At 35.7% G+C, this 16,338-nt stretch overlaps 2 protein-coding genes across 2 annotated transcripts in view; both read right to left on the bottom strand.

The window, feature by feature from the left end:
- Nucleotides 1–4,528: 4,528 nt before the first annotated feature.
- Nucleotides 4,529–7,308, bottom strand: LOC114520148 (nephrocystin-3-like). Its single transcript, XM_028540372.1, has 3 exons — nucleotides 6,866–7,308; nucleotides 6,320–6,404; nucleotides 4,529–6,106 (listed from the first exon to the last, which is right to left on the bottom strand). Exons 1-3 carry the CDS (start codon nucleotides 7,306–7,308, stop codon nucleotides 4,529–4,531), a joined length of 2,106 nt encoding a protein of 701 aa, XP_028396173.1.
- A 4,751-nt stretch (nucleotides 7,309–12,059) lies between these two features.
- The window catches only part of LOC114519975, a 36,723-nt gene continuing 32,444 nt past the window's right edge, over nucleotides 12,060–16,338 (bottom strand). The window contains exon 3 of the mRNA XM_028540168.1: nucleotides 12,060–12,711. Coding sequence (XP_028395969.1) covers nucleotides 12,392–12,711 — 320 coding nt within the window. The 3' untranslated portion in view covers nucleotides 12,060–12,391. The remainder of the gene's footprint in view (nucleotides 12,712–16,338) is intronic.

Below are 16,338 nucleotides of genomic sequence, written 5' to 3'. Positions count from 1 at the left end.
ATTTATAGTTTTGTGTCTAACTTTCTTAATTTTCAGTGTTTTTAGAAGACACATGATTTTAAACACTTTTTTTACTTGTGCTTTCTTTCAATTTTTAGGTAGTTTTGAACGCGAGAAATTTTTTAAAGTTTTTTTATTTCAATTTTTTCAATTTACAGTCTTTCCGAAAGGCCGAGGAGTCTTTTAGTAGTTTTAAAGGCTTCCAAATCACACCGAAATTTTTAAGGCGAAGTTTCTTGCATTGCCCGGAGTTGATACGTCTGTCCTCGGATTGAGAAACGAACGTCTTAACCACTAGGCCACCGCATCATTTGTCGAAAGCTATTGTTCTTTATTTGACCTAATCCTTTTCGATGAAGTTTAAATTAAAGAATAATTTCCGTGGAAAAATCGAACTTTCCCATGCAGGATTCGAACCTAGACATGCAACCTAGTAGGCCGTAGCCTTAACCCACTGGGCCACCTCATCATTAATCAAAAGCTCTTGTTCTTTATTCGACTTAATCCTATTCGCAGAATTTTAAATTAAATAGCAAATTAGGTGGGAAAAATTGCACATCTCCCTGGCAGAATTCGAACCTACGCTCACAACCTGGTAGGGCGGTAGCCTTAACCACTAGGCCACCGCATCCGTGTTGGTACTTACCGTAAAATAATACATTTTAATACTTGAAGACAAAATTGACGACTTTTTCAATGTTCCAAAAAGCAACCAAATATGCTCTAAAATGAAGATATTACTCTTATGAAGCAATTTTTAGCATTTTAAGACACTTTTTGAATCATTGAAAAAGTCGTCAAAATTGACCAAAATGGTAAGGCTTACCCCTTACCATTTTGGTCAATTTTGACGACTTTTTCAATAATCCAAAAACCAACCAAATATGCTCTAAAATGAAAGATATTAGTCTTAGTAAGCCATTTCTAGCATTTTAAGACACTTTTTGAACAATTGAAAAAGTCGTCAAAATTGACCAAAATGGTAAGGGATAAGCCTTACCATTTTGGTCAATTTTGACAACTTTTTCAATGTTCCAAAAACCAAGCAAATATGCTTTAAAATGAAAGATATTAGTCTTAGGAAGCCATTTTTAGCATTTTAAGATAGTTTTTGAACAGTTCAAAAAGTCGTCAAAATTGACAAAAATGGTAAGGGGTAAGCGTTACCATTTTGGTGAAAATTGACGACTTTTTAATGTTCCAAAAAGCAACCAAATATGCTTTAAAATGAAAGATATTAGTCTTAGGATGCCATTTTTAGCAATTTAAAACAGTTTTGGACAGTTCAAAAAGTCGTCAAAATTGACCAAAATGGTCAGGCTTACCCCTTACCATTTTAGTCAATTTTCACGACTTTTTGAACTGTTCAAGAACTGTCTTAAAATGTTAAAAATGGCTCGGTACTCACTGCATTTACTACCAGCTAAAATAGGTTGATTTAGTTATGAAATGAGGTGAATGAGGGACGTTTGAAATTTTATTAACTTCTTGCAATTGTGCACATAATTCACAAATGACCGCGTGCACACATCACAAGCGTAGATAATTAATAATAGTATACCTGCATGCATGACGCATTTCTGCAAAGATCTAATTAGCATGATCGAAGAAAGGTTTTCCAAGGATTTGAACCATATATATGTATCTTGGGTTGCGAAGCCATTAGCTTCACCACAAGACCATCAAGGCTGCATGATATCGATGTTAAAGGCTACAGTTATTTATTTTTTATTTCACCTTAATCCTTTTTCAATGTCAATAATGAAAACATTCTTGCCCGTATTCGAAGTTTTTAACATCGAAATATTTCGGCTTAGTAGTACAGTAAATGGATAATTTTGCTCTCCATTTTGAACTTATCCCGCTTTTAAAGCTAAACGCCTTTCCAACAACCATCCCTGTGGGAAGGTTGCAACCACCATCTCCACCGGATCACAGATTTGTATGCAAATTGCCTGAGGCCAGTTGTATAAAACTCTTAACTACATTTTGCGTAGTTAAATCGTAGTTAACTCAGAAATACAGGACTCTAATTGGTCAATTCTGTTACTAACTATAGTTAAAAGTTAACGACGTTTTTATACAACCGGCCCCTGTAGTTTGGGTTTTATGCGTTGTTTCTGTAGTTTAATTCTTTTTTAAGCATTTTAAACAAGTAATGTAAAAATTACTATTTAGTTGACACATCACTAGCGTTTGTTTTTTTAATAGGTCTGCAGCGTTAAAACCTCTACAGAAGAGGAACTTGTAAAATCGTTTGAACATTCATTTGACAGCATTATAATCCTTCTCAATAAATTAATTCATTCAAACTTTAACTGCACTATAAACTGTGAGTTGAACCTTCAAACGTCTGCGAAAACCGGGATAAGTCTGAAGTATTCGGCTACTGTGCCGCAACACAGAGTCCAAGACAGATGTATTTTTTTACCTTAAGGTGGCTCCCTAGGGTTTTGAGAATTTTTTAAGTGTAGGTTTGATGATGCAGAATTAAGCACCAACATTGTAAACTATAGATTGAAATTAGCTTTAACGTATTGAGTACCATGTTCGAAATAAGAAAATATTGATTGACCAATTATAGAAGCTGTTTCCATGGGAACAATGACGTTTCAATATGGCCACCAATTTTCATTAAATTACGATTATTTCACAAACCCTTCGGTGAAATGTCTTCTTTTTCCACTGAACATTTTTCCAGATGGTTAGTAATGGACCACTTGCATAATAGACCAACTTTTGATTCAGGTGACAAAAAGGGAATTTCCTAAAAGAGCATACAAAACTTAGTAAAATTGCCAAGTTTTGCTGTGAAATATTGTAAAGTGCCCCAGATATAGCCATGCGAAGTTGGCGAATTTTGTATACTTTTGTATTACGGCCGGACGCGTGTAACTAAATTAGTTACACGCTTCCAGCCGTAATAAAAAAGTATACAAAATTGGCAACTTCGCATGGCTATATCTTCCGTACTACTTTACATTTTGCAACCAAACTTGGCAATTTTACTAATTTTGGTATGTTCTTTTTAGCTGTTGTGATATATTTCCTGCTTGTCACCTAGATCTGAAGTTGGTCTATTATGCAAGTGGTCCATTGACAGGACAATTTTAAGAAAAAAGTTATCGATACAAAAAAAATTAAATGGGGAAAATATGGTTTTACGCAATTAAAAAAAATCCTATCGATAACTTTCTTTTAAAATTGTCTGGTCGTTTACTATATGACCTGCAAAGCATTTGGTGAAAAATAAAAAAAATTCACCGAAGGATTCACGAAATAATTGCAATTGAATTATAATTAGCAGCCATGTTGAAACCTCATTGTTTCCATAGCAACGGCCTTCATAGTTAATCCGTCAACGGTTTCTCATCTCTAACGTACTCCACAATATAATCAAAAGTATTATTGATCTTTAGTCTGCAATATTAGGGCTTAATTCGCCACAACAAACCTACTATCTAGAATTTTTACAAAATTCTAGGGAGCCACCTTAAATTAAAAATTTAAGAGAATTTCAAAAAAGTGAAAAAATGTATTTTTTTTCACTCTCGTCGAGAAAATCACCATGCCAAATTTTTGTCAAATTTTGTCAAATGAGTAAATGTAAGTAAACATTTATTTGACTAAATCCTTTTCGAGGAATTTTAAATAAAATGGTAATTTTGGTAGCCGGAAAAATTGAACCTTTTCAAACCAGGATACGAACCTACGCTTACAAACTGGTAGGTCGTAGCCTTAAGTGCTTAAACCACTAGGCCACCGGGCCATGTGTCGATACCAACCTTATATAAGTATAGAAAATCCCACAGCGCCCCGTTTAGAAGAAGACAGAGACTAAAAAACGCAGTGTGTATGACTTCAAGAGTCACAGGTTCAGTATAAGTTTTATACGATGCTCAATGCGGTGATTGTGGGATAATTACACGTTCACTGCAAGCAACGAAGGGTTTTTAATACTTAATTACGCAGATTTGATGACTTTTTCAATGTTCCAAAAACAAACCGAATATGCTCAAAAACCAGAGTTCAATCTTAGGAAGCCATTTTTGGAATGTTAACAAAATTTTAGAAAGTTTTGGAAAGTCGTCAATTTTGGCAAAATTGGTAAGGCTAAATGGGTTATTTTCCTGCAAATTTAGGAAGAATAAATGATGATAAATTAGTGTCCGGGAAATATTTTTCAAAATATTTTTTCTTTCACAATTAGAAATGTATATAACCACATTCTGCAGAAAACTTTGCACGAAAAAAGTGGGTTTGGGACAATTTAATTATGGCTGCTGCCACTGGCCTAAATATTGATCCAGCCTTATACCCTCTTCTATGCGCGCAGTTTTCATTTGATAGTCATTCCAGTAGCTTTTAATACAACAGTTAATCTTTCATTGCACGGTTTATGACTCAAATAACTTATACTAACAAATGTATTACAACAACTTTCAATTACGGTCGACTGGTGTCAATCTCCAAAAATTAATCAATACCAAAGCGATTTGAAGATCTTTCTGCTTCTGATTTTTCGAATTTAACTCTGAGTTGTACTGTAGTAACGTTGTGCGATGTTAGGCGAACCAGGAGGATCTTCGCCATAGAGCATTCTTCTAATTTTTGAAGCTTTTTGATGCGATTCCAATGCTGACTGAAATTCTTTCATCTCGTGTTGTATCATCCCAATGTTATAATAACTGTCAGCTGTTGAAGGATCATTTTCTCCGTATAGTTTGAGTCTAATTTTGAGAGCATTTTGATGCGACTCCAATGCTGATTTGTAAGCTCTCATATCATGTTGAATGTATCCAATGTTAAAATAACTCTTAGCGGAGTCAGGATGATCATCTCCAAACAATTTTAATACGATTCTGAGAGATTTTATATTCGACTCTAATGCTGAATTGTAGTCTTTCAACGCGTGTTGTGAAACTCCAATGTTGTAATAACTGTCTGCAGTGGAAGGATGATCTTCTCCAAAAAGTTTTGATCTGATTTCAAAAGCTTTTTTATTCGACTCTAAAGCTGACTTTGAATCTTTCATATCATTTTGAGTGTATCCGATGTTGAAATAACTTTGAGCTGTTTCAGAATGATTTTCTCCATATACTTTCAATCTGATGTTAAGAGCCTTTTCATTCGATTCTAATGCTGATTTGTAATCTTTCATCTCATTCTGTGCGATTCCAATGTTGTAATAACTGTCCGCTGTGTCAGGATGATTCTCTCCATATAGACTTAATCTGATTTCGAGAGCTTTTCTATTCGATTCTAATGCCGATTTGTAATCCTTCATCGCATGATACGTGATCGCATTGTTGCAATAACTGTCAGCTATTGTAGGATGATCTTCGCCATAAAGTTCTAACCTGATTTTAAGAGCTTTTTGATTCGACTTTAACGCTGAATTGTAATCTTTCATCTCATGTTGTGTGATTCCAATATTGTGATAACAGTCTGCAGTCAAAGGATGATTTTCTCCAAACAGCTTTATTGTAATTTCAAGGCCCTTTTGATGCGATTTTATCGCTGATTTGTAATCTTTTACCTCATGTTGTGCGATTCCAATGTTGCAATAACTGTCAGCTGTTGCAGGATGATCTTTTCCGTGCAACTTTAATCGAATGTCAAGAGCTTTTTGATGTGATTCCAACGCTGACTTGTAATCTTTCATCTCATGTTGTGTGATTCCGATGTTGTAATAACTGTTAGCCACGTCTGGATGATCTTCTCCGTATAGTTTTAACCTAATTTCAAGGACTTTTTGATTACACTTTAATGCGGACTTATAATCCTTCATGTCATGTTGAATGTATCCAATATTAAAATAACATTGAGCGGAGTCGGGATGATTTTCTCCATACAGTTTTAATCGGATATCAAGAGCTTTTTGATTCGATTCTAATGCTGACTTGTAATCTTTCATCTCATGTTGTGTGATTCCAATGTTGTAATAAGTGTCAGCTGTGGCAGGATGATCTTCTCCGTATAGTTTTAACTTCACTCCAAGAGCTTTTTGATAGGACTCTAAAACTGACTTGTAGTCCTTCACTTCATGCGTTTTCGCTCCAAGGTCGTTGCGTGTTTCAATCACGTCGATATTATCTGCTTTCTTCTAAGAATGACAGTTAAATATACGAAATTATCTTGAGGGTAAGAAATATATTGATTTAGCTTAACAAGGTCTGTAGTGGAATCCTTCCTAAGCTCAGGAACTTGAGTAAAATGCCTTCCTGTTTTTTCAGTTTTTCAAATACTCAGTGAGCCTCGCTTTTTCCACTCTTGAGCCACAAGAAGTAACAATTGACAATCGATCATATTTAATTACCTGAACACGTTTCAATTTATCACTCGCAACAGCAATAAGTTCACAGTTATTGACCTTGTCTCCAAGATCCTTGTTGATATGAGACCTGTGTTGGACAAAAAAATTGACGTTATCCAATACACATGGTTGTTGTTAAATGCATGTGGTAAAGATTTACTCAATGAGCTGGAGAAAAAGTCAAAAAAATAATTATAATAAGTCGTGTTAAAACTGTCACCTTACATGTATTACTGAAATAGATATAACAAAGTTAAAAAGCTGCTAATACCAAAGTTAAAGAAGACAAAGAGTGAACAATTCAAGATTTTTAAACCTCGTAAATGCACGAAGGAAAAGAGCCTTACTTAACAGTCTCTTGTTCTTCCTATGAAAAGTTGGAATAGCTAACGTATAGCGTTACGCCATTATAACTTGATCCTGGTCAGTGAAACCATTCTCAGAATACTTATGTAACGTTGATTTTGATTTATTATATTGCAAAGGAACGCGCATTAACTATTAACTTGTAACTATTCACCTATCGTAAGATGGAGCCTTATCATGTACCTTGTTCTAATCGCTTCTTTCGTTTCATTCACCTCCTCCATGTTTTCAATCTTCACCTTCAGTCCTTCTACTTTGATTCCAACCAGCGAAAGTTCTTCCTGAAAGCGTTCTTTCATTTTCCCTGATTCGTAATCCGCTAAGACTTCCAGAAACCTTTCGTCTGTGAAACAATGTAACTCAACATGCAAACATCCTGGTCGAATGTCACGAGGGTCCTGATCATCGCGTTTGCCTCCCAGAGCTTTTGCAACCGCACCCTCAATTACTGGTTTCAATAAACTATAACCAGCATACAGAGCGCCAAGACCCAAACCAAGTTTAGTTACAGTTTTACACACTTCTTTTGCTACTTCTACGTTATCTGTGCTAATGGCTATCACGAATTTCCCACCAGTAAATGAAGCACTTGCTCGTAGAGCATCTCCGGAAAACACATCCACCATTTAGGGAATGTTTGTTCCAGACCTGGAACTAAAACAGAAATAATATTATAAAATAACATGTATATAACGCGTGTTCTGATTGGTTGAAGCCCGTGTTTGGATCAGGCCATCCAAACACGGAAATTTCGCGGGAATTTAAAAGCAAATTTATTATGGCGCGCTTTTCTTAACTCTCGCAACATTCCCGCGTGTTTGGATCAGGCCATCCAAACACGGAAACCATTAAGTAATTGTATATTACAAAGAGGTGATGAGCAAATAATAATCTACAAATGAACAGGCCTTGGTGGCAAAAAACAGTTTCACGCTAGCAGTGTTTCCGAGATCTACATGTAGTTTCCCTGTGAACAAAGCTTTAGTAAATTTAGACGACAGAATTAACATCCAATTGCACTAAGACTAAGTTAATTTAACCAATGAAGAACGATTTTTATTTCATCAGTATAAATCTCTATACAGTATACACATATCATAAACTGGAATATGGTATTCCACCATGGTCGTATATACCGGAATACGGAATCATTCGACCTCGGGTCATTCGATGGACCTTGATAGGGTCGAATCTGGTCGAACACTCGACATTGGTATGTTTGAGTATACCGGAATATATATATATATATATATATATATATATATATATATATATATATATTATTCATTCGATCGAACTTGGTTGGGTCAAATATGCCGGAATATGGTATATCGGACCTTGTGAAAATTTCCCCTGTTTTGGCAAACATGCCTTTCATACCAAAAACTTGATGTGCCCTTATTTGAGTATCTAATTAAATAACACGTGCAAACAAAACAAAAATATTCCGATCGAGGGCGGTGTTTAAAAATGCAATGAGTACTGTTTTGGTATTTGTAATTATCGTATCGTATCGAGAAAAGGCATTTTATTTATTCACTGAAAGAGTTTGCAATCCTTGCTGTTCATTTCCTATCGGCTGTGAGGTCAAGTTAATGCAGATTTTGACTTCAGACTTACTTAACCACAATGTTGACGTTGTCAACACTGAATCATTGTACGATATATAACTTCGGTCATCCCGGTACAAAATTTTAGCGCTCGCCTTCAAAAATTCCGAGCGGTTGTGAAAATATTTGACATTTGCAAAAGCAGTCGCGTCATATTTAAACGTGAAACAAATTTTCGTCTAGAAAACATTCTGGATTTCCACTTTTCTATGCAATAGCACACTTATTATAAATATGAGAGCCCAACATATAACATTTAAGAAAGCCATCAAAACAATTTAAAGTTTAAAAGTAAATATATTTGTAACGTTTCGTCTTTAACCTAAGACATCTTCAGACAAGTGATATAAAATTACATGAGATTTGAGTATATATAATCTATTTACATATGTAAATTAATGACGGATAGGAAGGTATAAGATAGTACATGACAAAACCGCACAGACGAAGGGACATAAACACAATACAAAAACTATGAAAACACGTTACAGAAGATTAAGTGGGATTGAACTGCCCTGGATGTTAAGTGAGGGTTTGAGTTTGGAGATGAGGAGGCTTTCATGAATCATGAGTTCATGTTTGTCAGAACATGAAGAAAGAATTTTAAAATCATCAAAGCCCGGCACAGTTCCCTGCAGTGGTTATGTGGGGGAAGATGCTGGACAAAACTGGACTAGATGACGGTTTTCCAGTTATAGGGGAAATTCCCAAGTGTTCCGATACTCTGGTGTGTAGATGGCGTGTGACTCAAACCCTCACTTAACATCTAGGGCAGTTCAATCCCACTTAATCTTTTGTAACGTGTTTTCATAGTTTTTGTATTGTGTTTATGTCCCTTCGTCTGTGTGGTTTTGTCAGGTACTATCTTATACCTTCCTATCCGTCATTAATTTACATATGTAAATAGATTATATATATATATTCAAATCTCATGTAATTTTATATCACTTGTCTAAAGATGTCTTAGGTTAAAGACGAAACGTTACAAATATATTTACTTTTAAACTTTAAATTGTTTTGATGGCTTTCTTAAATGTTATATGTTGGGCTCTCATATTTATAATAACAATAGCACACTGTAATACTGCTACAGGAATTTTGACACACTTAAATGGTTCGTTTTCATTGACTTGAGATAGCGTTTTACACGCTTAAAATTCTAGTAACTCTTACTGATATTAAAACCATGCATAGAAAGTAAACGACGATACAATAATCACAATAGTATAATTAAAGTTCAATTATGTTACAAATCGGAAACAAGAGCGCTTTGTCGATAATGTCAACATTTCCGGTAGTTGTCGTATAACTTGTAGCCATATATGTTGTAGCTACAGGATTCCTCGCTTATAATTTGAGTTTCTACAAACTAGTCGATTCTAAGATCCTAATGAAAAACTGGATTATCGCAAGCTCCTATAGCTGCGTCGGTGAGTCATTGACATTGACATCTGAGAATATCAGCATGAGATTATCATTCATCACGTTAATCTTAAAAAACACTTTGAAAACTAAATGCTGTTTACCTTTGGTTCGACTTTCTCGTGACAACCGGGTAGAGTAGAGTTTTATTCGATCACCGATACCCAGCGCATATGTATATTTCTATATATTGTGATCTGAGTTCGCCACTTCTAGACGTGCTTACCGGACGGTTCTTTACCGTGCTTCGAATGTAAGACAATGCTTATGTATATATGTAAATAGATTCTTCAAACAACAGGCGAGGAAACATTAGTGTTGTGTTATTTAAAACATATCAATAAACAGATTAATTGAATAACAATACCACTCTATATTTCGCGCCAAAATTCGGTTTGGCGTTACCTGTACCTTGCATCTTCCAAATATATATTGCATTCCAAATCAAATGATATGTCATTATACTTATGCACTGCTGTCAAAAACATAAAAGCGATAAAGAAACAAAGTGTTTATGATACATATATAACTATTGATTAGTACCTCGATCTCCTTGAGTTCGCTTGACCGTTTTTGACCGTCGAAAAAGCCTTTCTTTTTACTTTCTTCGCATACTGATATAAATATTGTCAGTCACTCGACGGTTTGAAACAGCAAATCACTTGCTATGAAAATGACAGAAGGTTGGCATGTAAGAGGCTCAAGTTTCAAGTCCTGTTATTCTTATTGACATATACCGATCGGATTTTCCTACGAAAATATCTGAATTGTGCAACCAGTAATACCAAGAGCTACAGGGGCTTTTTACGTGAGCCAATTTGAATTGTTTTATTCACGTAGTCTTTCGCCAATCACAAAAGAATGTTCGCACCTAACCACAAGTGGCTATCATCTTCTCACGCGTGTCTGCGTCTGAAAGGCAGCCAAGTCAACAAGCCAGCTCGTCTCGTATAAAATACCCTTTTAATACGAAATGCTCTCGAAGTTCAGTCGATAAAAACAATCGGAATAACCAGACTAACCGCCCTTTGATGTAATGTTGAAAGCGATCATATTATAATTATAGCCTTGCACTTCCTGAACAAAACGAATTATGAAGTGTCTGACCACGTGACGATCAAGTGACTCATTTTTCATGCATATTCAACTTTATTGCTAGTTAAGCGGTCTAAACGTCTAATGCATTTTATGTAGCAGTCTTAGTGAGTAGAGCAGTAGTATGTGCTGCAATATTTTTGGCAACTTTTCATTGATGCGAAAATTGGATCGTGAAGATACATAAGCTTTGTTAAGAGTCAAGTTTTTAACATAAATTTATTAACTAGCCTTCTTTAATACCTTCATATATATAATCAAATATATATATAATAATAATGATAATAATTAACTGTATACAGTGGTACCTTCGACAGCGAATAAAATGCCGCAAAAACGCACATAAAACCCATAGTGTTCGTTTTCAATCCTTCCATATATACTGCCCCAAAACATGTATGAGTATGAAGAAAAAATCAGACTACACCGCGGCCGAGATCACTTGTCGACTACTTGCAAAATGGGAAGCAAATTTTACAGTTGAATACTAACTAATGAAATTGTTATTTCAACCATGGAAGCCATTGTACAATTTATTATTAGGGGATGTACGTATAATTTCCGAACTGACGTAAATTAAAAAAAGGCGCAGCTAAGTATAAATGTTGATCGTGGCCGAATGGGGTACTTGGAATTTTTTTCAAATCAGTTGCCTGAATTTAAATAAAATGTAAAATATTTTTGCGCTCGACAGCATTCCTTTACATTCAGCAAAGGTTGGCTTATAGAATCCAAATATTGTCGGGCACTAAAGCAATCTTTTTTATAAATGTTTTTTTTTAAACCGTGGATTTTTACTGAGGGGGGGAAATACTTAACTATAGGGGGGTCAACATGGGGGATGAGAGGATGTATATGTTAAGAGAGGCCCTCCTGAACTCTGTTGCTTTACTGACATTTGACCCGCTGTAGTTTAAAATCATGGCGTAGCACGTAGTCGCCGAGTGAGGAAAGAACTCCCGTGATTGACACAAGAGCTTAACACCAGATGTTCCAAAAAACGGAACAGGAATCCAAAGACCAACTGACAGAAATTATAATGGTACAGTTAAAGTAAAAAGCCAAGCGAAGAGTTTAAACGCAGCTGCACAAACGAGCACACGGATCTTTTGTTGATTTAACATCATAATAAAACTTTAACATTTTTTGTCTGTCCGCCTTAAATTCGATCATTTATAGCTGTTCACTTCTGATGAATAACGCTGCGTTCAGACTGAGTTCCCGGCACTGATGAGTGGTGCCCGGCATTGACGCTTCTAAATAAAATTGAACATCACGCATTGACGCTTCTAAATAAAATTGGGCACGGTTCTCAAGAACGGGCACAACCTTCACAGGTGGCACTTAACAACGGCACTGTGCTCAGCATGTTTTATGAAGCAGTTTTGACTTTGGGCAGCAGTGCCGGGCACTCAGTCTGAACGCAGCCTAAATCAACCTGAATAATTAACATAAGACGCATGGTACCGATACAAAATTATTTTGAATATAATGCAACTATTAAATTTATATGCAGATCTTTGCAATGCTAATGATTGACTGCATGGTCAAGGCCGGCTGCCACTAGTATATATGACAGTTCTCATTTAAAGACTTCTATTTCTGTGGTTAAAAATTGGTACTGACCAGCAAGAAGGTTCATTGCTTGTTCACTGCCATATATATAACCAGGAGGAAGTTGATACGTGTTTCCAAATTCGCTGTGTGATGACTTATTAGCTTGAGGGTTGTCCGCAATGTACAAATCATGACCTCCGCCAAAGGTTGGTCCATAACTAGAATGACAGTACATCGCATATCTTTCCTTGCCTTGCTTGATGTTAGCAATAAATGGAGCAAGGTTGTTTTTGTTTCGTAGTGAAAAAATAAATGAAGAGTTGGAATTTGTCCACCCAACATTACCTTAATTAAAAATGAAATAAAAGTCATACAAGAACAGTCCTCAAACGAAATAAAGTCAGGATTTTTTACCGAAATAACATCAAATTATTATTCAGACGAATCAAGAAGAATTTCTTATCTTACATAAAGAGCAATAGGAATTCCGTAACAAGAAAACATTTTTGAAGATTAATTAAGTTTTTTCCATAAAATGAAGAACATGAAAAAGTCCGTAAAGCGTAAGGATTTTTTGGATCATGATTCCTCATAGCTGCGCCGTAGTTCTTATCTTACATACCTTGCCAGCCTACGTCAGCGTATCCGCCAAAGATACACTTATTGGCCTTCACCAAAACCACTGTTGGTCCTTTATTGTCACAATGGCTGTGAAAATCGCGGGTTCCCCAACCATCTCTTGAAGCACGGTAACAAAGATTCCAATTACATTTGTCTCCCAACCATTTCTGAAGTTGTTTAATGAAGGCAATCTCTCCCTTCAAAATACTGGACGAATTCCTTAAATTGAAATGTCCACCATGTCCTAAAAAATAATCATGTAACAAAGTGTAATACGGCCTTTTCCCGTGCATAATACCGTATAGCACGTTTTCTCATGACCTTATTTTGTGAAATTTGTCGTCATCATATAATAATAAACTTCTTAAGAAATGTGGTAAAACAACTGCCTAAGCCAGATAGAAAAAAGTCTGCCTAAGCCAGATAGAAAAAGTCTTGGTGTTTCGCCTTTAGAAGTGCCTTTCCACAAAAGTTAATATCAAAAGTCCTAACAAACGACTTATGAAGGTCAAAGCCAAGTCGAGAGGGTTCTTGGTCTATTAAAGGCAGTAAACGACCTTTTCAATAATTATATCACAACATTATCATTTCAAATTTAGAACATTTCCACATTTTTTTGTCAAAATCAAAAAATTCTATTCATGCATGTATTGAAGGAATGTTTTGCATCTTTGCGATCTATTGTTATACCACATTTGATAGGAAGTTAAAGATGCTGAAATGCTAACTTGGCTAATTATTTTGAAAAATACCTTCAATATGTCCCAATTTATCAACAACTTCATCAACATTGATATTATTAATATCACCAGGTACATGCTGAATATTGCCATCATTGACTGCTGTTAGATCCTCAGGCTTTTCTTTTTGCAACTTTTCAATACTTCCATCAATCTGTTTTTGCAAGGAAAGAATTTCTTCAATACTTCCCCTCTTCAAGAGACTTTTCGACAAGGGCATTGAAGCTTGTAGTTTGTCACGATAATCTTTAATTTCATCATGTTGTTTGTTTAGTTCACTGTGTAATTCATCATAAGCCTTGTCAACTTCTTCATTCATTTTCTCTGTTCTCTCGTTAACTTTTTCTGTCACAATCTTCAAAACTTTTTCCTTCTGTTCTTTGATCTGATCTTTTGCAGTTTTAGCATTTTCTTCCAGAGACTTCATTACACTTTCAATATTAGTCAAAGCTTCGATTGCTTCCGATAATTTCTTATCAAGCGTTGAGCAGCTTGATTGCAATGTTTCTTTTTGTTTCTGTGCAACTTCACTCATAGCCACGCATGAATGATTGGATTTCTGATGATTTAATACAACACAGTCAATACAGCAAGGTTCCTTGCAACTTTCACAGAAATAATCCAGCACTTTATCTTTATGTTTTATGCAGTGAGGCTTCCTTCTCATTTTTATTTGACTTTTAGGACAACTTAGTTCTTTTACAGATAATACATTGTGGTGTTTATGAGCTGGCCATATGTCATGCGATTCTGAACATTTGTCACACATGAAGATTTCGCATGATGAACAGTGTTTGATGGCAGGATCTTTGCAGCGGAAACATTCAGTAGAACTTTTGGCTCTCTGCTGAATCTCCAAAATATCCAGCAAATTCTTGATGAAGCAATTACTTGACATTTCAGACAAATCTTGATGTGATTTAAAGGTAAACTCTAATCGACATTTAGGGCATGGAAATGTCTCAATGTTTTGTTCACCACCACGAAGACGTTCAACATACTTTTCTAAATGAATATTACAACACACAACATGAAGTCTTTAATTGAGGTATTGAAATGAGTATATAACATTGGGATCCAGGCAATCATGTTATTTGTGTAATTTATCACCCCTGTGTACAATAGCATGTGCTTGTTTGATGTCATAAAGACTTCTTTCAATACCTCAAAGTCATATCTCACACTTCGATCATGTAAACAGCCCTTACTCGCCTTTAATTTAGTCAACTAGCCAGTATTTAACAATTAGACAACGAGTCTGAGTTGTCTATGAGCGAATAGTCAACGAAGGCGAAGCCTGAGTAGCAAAGCTACCTTGCAGTGTATGAAAACTGACATGTGACATAATTAAGCAATTCTTAAATATATCTTTTGGCAGTATAAAATTGTCAGAAGCGTAACCACGAAATCGAAACCACGCTGCCCTGATGAAATTATTACAAGTAGGCGAAGCTATACACACAAATTTCGAGCGAGTACCGCTTATTCGGCTTATAACCATTTATAACCACGCGTCGTAATACAACAACTATAATTTCAAAGTAATATAATATACGCACCTAAGCATCCTTTACAGAAATTATGAAGACAAGTCAAGCTTTTTGGATCATGTAAAATATTTGAGCACAACGAGCAAGTGAGAAGATCTGTGATTTCATCAACAGAACCACTGTCGGGTGAAACATTCGCCATTGCCTTTCTCGCTTCAGCTTCACTTGCACCTTGGCTTAATAAATTCAACGAAACGATCGCATTATAAAATTTTAAAGTATAAAGTTGTGGTTGAGTTTATTCACGGAAATTTGATTCTTGGAATCCAGATTCCAGTGGCTGAGTGGAGCTCACCCACTCAATCTCGTTCCCCGAGCCCGCGATTCCTTTGTCACCCACTGAGCTCACCCCAATGACAAGATATTCAGCTCCGGGTTCGTGGCTCCGGGTTCGCGAAAATTTCCGCGTGGAGGCCTGGATCATACCTACAAGAAAGGCTTCATGATCCGCCATCTTGGCTTCAAACTTCCGGCAGAGGGTCGGCACTAGATCATAGACAACATATGCACATATCTGAAACTGCTATATATATTGGTCAGCGGGTGCCCTAATTTGATTTCATAATAAAATAGCGCGCGAAAATTGGAAAATTGGCTCGAAGGAAAGCAAAATATAATCACACCTCTATTAACTGTGATATAATATATCCCCGCAAAGGATATTGATAAATCATTCTGTGACATAGTTGGTTGATCTTCTGTGACTTAGTTGGTGAAAATTTCCTTCAAGTTTCAACAATTCATCTAATGTCCCACTGGAACCTTAATTGAAATAGCTGAATATATAAAACAGTATAACCTGTATATAAACAGTACATTTGAGTGCATTGTTAATACCATAAAGTTGCATATTTCTCTGATTACAAGGCCAGAGCTAAACCCGTTGATGGGAAATGCTTTAGAATTTACTCTATCTATAAACGCCAGATGATTTTACTTGTCAGTGGTAGAGTACTGCTGGTTAATTAATGAGGGTATGTATATATATATATATATATATTATTCCTCCAATCTGATGAGGTTTAACTAAGCTACAAAGATGTGATGCTAGAAATATATCA

The sequence above is a fragment of the Dendronephthya gigantea genome, unplaced genomic scaffold (assembly GCF_004324835.1).
Source record: "Dendronephthya gigantea isolate DGI-Jeju-01 unplaced genomic scaffold, DenGig_1.0 000015F, whole genome shotgun sequence".
NCBI lineage: Eukaryota > Metazoa > Cnidaria > Anthozoa > Malacalcyonacea > Nephtheidae > Dendronephthya > Dendronephthya gigantea.
This window is presented reverse-complemented; position numbering and strand designations above follow the sequence as displayed.

Bases quoted from the DNA above. Each gene is read 5' to 3' on its own strand.
- LOC114520148 (XM_028540372.1), bottom strand. From the start codon at position 7,308: ATGGTGGATGTGTTTTCCGGAGATGCTCTACGAGCAAGTGCTTCATTT. The intron at 6,405-6,865 runs GTACATGATAAG...TGTCCAACACAG, and splicing joins AAAGAAGCGATTAGAACAAG to GTCTCATATCAACAAGGATC. The intron at 6,107-6,319 runs GTAATTAAATAT...TGTCATTCTTAG, and splicing joins ATAAATTGAAACGTGTTCAG to AAGAAAGCAGATAATATCGA.